This window comes from Arachis ipaensis, chromosome B05, assembly GCF_000816755.2.
Source record: "Arachis ipaensis cultivar K30076 chromosome B05, Araip1.1, whole genome shotgun sequence".
In the NCBI taxonomy this organism is placed as follows: domain Eukaryota; kingdom Viridiplantae; phylum Streptophyta; class Magnoliopsida; order Fabales; family Fabaceae; genus Arachis; species Arachis ipaensis.
The window spans coordinates 6,690,150-6,695,554 of record NC_029789.2 but is presented as its reverse complement, the minus strand read 5'-3'; the positions used below and the strand labels follow the sequence as shown (position 1 = coordinate 6,695,554).

General features: G+C 34.0%; 1 protein-coding gene across 1 annotated transcript; it reads right to left on the bottom strand.

Annotated features, from left to right (window-relative positions):
- Positions 1,458-4,938, bottom strand: LOC110271899 (large subunit GTPase 1-like). The gene is made up of 5 exons (XM_021123556.1): positions 4,748-4,938; positions 3,711-3,718; positions 3,186-3,300; positions 2,381-2,679; positions 1,458-1,519 (listed from the first exon to the last, which is right to left on the bottom strand). Exons 1-5 carry the CDS (start codon positions 4,936-4,938, stop codon positions 1,458-1,460), a joined length of 675 nt encoding a protein of 224 aa, XP_020979215.1.

The window sequence follows — 5,405 nt, the reverse complement described above, 5'->3', positions numbered from 1 at the left end:
CTATAAATCAAAATTAAATTCATACGTATACTTTTTTGTTTTCGTATAAAAAGTGATTAATAAATGTTGAAAAAAAAAGTAAAAATTTTTAATATAAAAAATATAGCTAACCAAAATACAAACATTATTATACACTCATTTATTGCATGCTCCATTAATGGAAGTGGTTTTTTTTTAATGTGTGAAAGGTTACATTGGGAAGAGACAAGCTAAGGTGTGGCATATGCCCATACGCATATCATTGTTCCAATTGTACGAGCCACACGCAGCTTCTATCTCATCACTTTCACCTTTAAATATATGAGGTCTCCAACTTTTAGGAAGATAAGTCTCAAAGTAGTTTTTGAAGTTGTATTTGAGCCTCAAAGTGATTTCTAAAATTAATAATTCTTTAAATTCGTCCCCTAAATTGTACTTCGAGACTTATAGTAGTCCCTGAGGAATTTTCCGTTCATCAAAACCTTAAAACGACGTTATTTTGAACAAAAAAAAAATAAAAAAGGGTGCAGCGTAGACCCCTAATTCGAACCAAAAAAAAGAAAAAAGCAAAAAAAAAAAAAGAAGCCTAGCGTAGAACCAACCCGAAGGGGGAAGGGGACGATTGGAGATGGGGATGGGATGGAACAGATTGGGAATTGAGAGGGGAGGGGGTGGTTCTACGCTACACTTTCTTTTTTTTTTTCTTTTTTTTGGTTCGAATTGGGGGGTCTACGCTGCACCTTTTTTTTTTAATTTTTTTGGTTCAAAACGACGTCGTTTTAAGGTTCTGATGAACGGAAAATGTCTCAGGGACTACTATGAGTCCCGGAGTGCAATTTCGGGGACGAATTTGAGGAATTATTAATTTCAAGAATCACTTTGAGGCTCGAGTGCAACTTCAGGGACTACTTTGAGGCTTATCTCACTTTTAGGAGGGGAATTTTTGAGAAAAGAAACAAGAGCTTCAAGACAATCACTACAAGAGACACATCGAATAGCGACAGTTATTTTAGAGATTTGCAGCAGTTTTATACTGCCGCAAAATGAAATTCCAATGATTCCACAAGCGTTGTCTATTAAAGGATGGAGATTTGATTTTGCGGCGGTTCTGAAAAACTACGAGAAAACTGTTGCAAATCAGATAACTGATTTTGTGACGGTCGCAGAACCGCCACTATTTAGTAAATAGGTTTTTTCAAAAAATTGTGGCAGTTTTTAACGTTGCTATCCTGCATGCTGGTTTAAAGAAAATTGTGGTAGTTTGAAACTGCCACAATCTACTATATAAGATTATAAAAAAAATTTCTGAAAGTCAAAGCACTTTGAAATAACCCTCTTTTTATAGGTGAAATACCTACATACACTAGAAAGGTTGTGAATTTTATCTACATAGTAATAATTAACAAAAGAAAGACAAAATGCTAACTTAACACATCAACAAAACATCTATATAAACATAATCTTCAGAACTCAACGGATTACAAAAATCTAAAGATAGCACTACTGAATTCTTCACTTTCCACCTCATACTTCTCAATATCTGGATATAAAACAGCAATAAAGGACATCATATTTCGGATCATCTCTCAAAGAACGACGACTGGCACAATGTGTTCGGCAAACAGGGCATTCATTGTTCCTGAGATAATACATGAACGATGAGTCTGCATACAGAGATTATATCCTGAGAAACAAAGAATGAATTCTCAAATCTCTACTTTAATTTATTTTTCAAACAAAACACTCCTTAAATCTTCAAAACGTTTAAGTTTCATTTATTTTCCAAATTTTTAGAAGAATTTTTATTTATTTTTTATATATTCAAGTGAGGCCTGCTTTTGGCATGACGCATCTCACACAAAACAAAGCAACAACCATTTTACCATTACTACATTCATGAAATATATATATATATATCCACACAATTTTCAAAAAGATCTTTGCATACCATCAGTAAATGGGTACTTTACTACAACAAACCAACTTATCATCCTGGCACATTTACTATGATTAAATGTGTACGGCAAATTTTTGCTGTGATTTTTAAAAGAGACACACCCCCCTAAATATTGGGATTTTCTTTGATTGGGTCTGAGTCTATAAAACAGGTTATTTGACGAAACTATGCCAGAGAGATTAAAGTAAAAGATAAATTTAAAAAGAAAAAAAAAAACAGTATTCTAATCCTTTTAGTACCAACATAGGTTCAAGAACAGAAATAAGTTCACTAAGACAAGTCTTAATACACACCAAGCATCCTCTCAACTTTGGCTCAAGCACACCAAATTTCTCAAGTCTAATTAATAGTATCGATAGCAGATGTTTATAACTCTTATGTCTCTATCAATCAATTGAGCAAATTGGAGAAATCTTGAAAAAAAGGAAAAAGCTGTTTGCATACCTAGGCTAATTGGATCATCTAACTTCTCAATTCTCTTGCAATTCAGTAGAGCTACAGAAGCATCATTTTCTAGTGATTTAAGCATGACAACACCAGGACAGTCTAGCAACTTAATGTTTTTGTCCAATTGAACCTCTTGCATTGATCTTGTTAATCCAGGAGTAGCACCAACATTAACAACATGAGCTCTTTTCAAGCTATTAATAAGACTACTCTTGCCAACATTAGGCAGCCCAATTACACTCACTATAATAGTCTTCTTGATATGCAAAGGCAAAGAAGCAATAAATAAATAAGTACTATAAGTAAAGCAAACAATAAAATTGACTAAGAAAGTTACAAAAACTATTTAAATCTACCACAAGTTTAAAAAAGTAGCAGAAGAATTAGCAAGTAAAACACCATATACTATAGGGAGGGAAGAAGGGGTACAGGCACAAGCTATATGAAAACAGACACGAGTTAAGTTATAGAACCTCATGACTTCTTATGTCTGTTAATCAAATTGTTAATCACTTGTGCTGTTTTAAATACTAAATAGGGAAAAGTTGGGAGGAATGAAGAAAATAATGTCTGCAGCTGCACCAATAACATATTTCATTTACCTTAGGTAATGGAGCAGGCTCCTCATTAACCTTCAAATTCAAAGCCTCAAATCTAGGGTCTTATACAAAAAATTTAGGTAGCAAACTGAGGAACAAGACTAGAATTCAGCACAACAGGAATGTTTATATTATATAAATATATCCAAATTCACAATAAATTATTGCACATAACAGCAAGGTTAAAAAAAAAGTGTAATTACCATCTACTAGTATTTGAATCTGAAACTGTCACCCTATCGGGCAATTGAGAGGGAGCATGTGAAGGGAAATATTCTGTAGTTTCTTTTGCTGCTTCAATGAGGCACTGATCAATTTCTATAAGCAGGCCAGAAATTTAAACCAAATTCAATGGTCATTTACTTGAACATAAACAATTTTCTCAACAAATCATCAATCTTTTCCTCTCATCTTCCAGATAATGTTAAGACAACCTTATAGGACCATAACAATTCATACATCATCCACCGCTAGAGAATCCTATTTGGTCTAGATGCACACCCCATTCAATGGTAAATGATGTGAGTCTTCATGATGTACTACGCACAACATATCTTGCACATCCCATATACACATAATATTTTTCTTTTACTAATAGATATTATTGTATACTTTTAGCTGAAAACGGGTTTCCATCATAAGAAGTTAATACAAAATAATCCAATACAATTTTGTTTTCATATAGTCTCTAGTGTAAATAATTAATGATTAATGATCAATGATTATACCTTTGTAGCTGGAAAAGCAAATGAAAACCAAATAAAACTATATCATTATTTCCATGAGGACTCAAACGAAGCAACTCACATACACACACACACACACACACACACACACAAACACACACACACACACAGAGCAGGAGCAGCAGCAATATAAAAAATAATGAGCCATTATAGATAGCAGGAGAACTACTCTTTTTTCTTCCAATTATAGCTTTTAACACTTTCCAAATAGCACAAAACCAAGGTCCAAATGCGAACAAGCACCATCAAATATTTTTGAATAATCATATTTCTAAATCACCTCTTTCATCATATACAATAAGAGTATATTACTATATCCCTTACACTCAATCAAATGATTTAATCAGCATAGTTATCATCATCAAAATATTCATCTTCACTATCATCAATACCATTTTCAGCAGATTTGAGAAGAAAACAAGTGAAAAAAAAACAAATGAAAATTAAAAAAATCTCACTTTTTTTCTAATGCTTACGCAATCAAAATAAGTACAAAAATGCTGCATGTTTAATAGAGATTAAAAAAAAAGAAGTCTTTAGCACTCAAAATCTCATATAAAAAGGTGAAGAAGAAAACAAAACCCAAGTAAAGAAAAAAAACAAAGAAGGAGAAGAACCTGAGATGGTGGTGGTGGCAACGGAGACCGAAAGCGACTGTGGCAAGAAACTCGTACAGTTGCAGCAAATTCAAACCACAGATAGAGCAGATTTGGCGGAAGAAATTTGCAAGGGAGCACTGCTTCGGGGTCAAGGCCAGTAGAAGCAGCGACAATCGAAGCTCATGGAGTAAGGGTTAGGGTTAACAAGATTTGGGAGGCTCATGGAGCAATGGATTTCATAGTAAAATTAGACAAAAATCAATTAGCTAAAATAAAAATTGGACTTGTAACAAACACAATTAGCTAGTATAATTAGACAAATTTCAAGAATTCACCTCGTTTTGCTGCTCCAGCAATGTAAAAAAAAAATGAAATCAATGACCTAGGAGAAAAAAGAAGACAAAATAAGAAAACGAATACCCAAACAAACAAAGAAAGGAAGAAAGAGTAGAACCAGTGATGGATGGTGACGGTGAAAGGCTGGCGGCGACATAAACTGGAGGCGACAGAAGCAGGACGCTCATGCATCTACAGCAGATTCGAACAATGCACACGTAGAATGAGATGGTGAGCAGATCCGGAGGAAGAGACGAAACAGAGGAGCTCGACATCGGCAGAAGCAGCGCCGATAAAATTTCGGGACGAAGGTCGAAGTAGATAATGACCAGGGACGATGGCGAGAGAAGTCGAGGAATGAGTAGATACAGAAAAGTGAAAAATAGAATGAAACAGAAAGAGGGCAAGTTGAAGCCGAACCCTTGATGGATTAAAAGAGTCAGGTTAGCAGCGGGTTTGTAAAAATTGCTGCAAATCAAATCATACAACTGCTCTTCTCAAAATCGCCGTTAAATTGGCAAATTGTGGCGGCTATCAAAACAGACACTAATAATCTGTCACTATTTTCTGCTTCTGTTGTAGTGAATATTTATACCAGAAATGAATTTTTGTATGTGAATATTTTGTATAATATGATCCTATATTTTACTATTAATTGATTATGTCACGAAGATAGACTTCATTGTTTGCATTTTGACATTTTTGAAAGATTTTGTTAATATGTGTTCTAAAAACATATTTA

What these genes read in the sequence shown, in the direction of transcription:
- LOC110271899 (XM_021123556.1), bottom strand. Translation starts at nt 4,938, where the DNA reads ATGTCGAGCTCCTCTGTTTCGTCTCTTCCTCCGGATCTGCTCACCATC. An exon ending in GATTCAAATACTAGTAGATG is followed by an intron (nt 2,680 to 3,185) that starts GTAATTACACTT and finishes CTTTACTTATAG; the next exon opens with TACTTATTTATTTATTGCTT. An exon ending in AGATGATCCAATTAGCCTAG is followed by an intron (nt 1,520 to 2,380) that starts GTATGCAAACAG and finishes TTTTATATCCAG; the next exon opens with ATATTGAGAAGTATGAGGTG.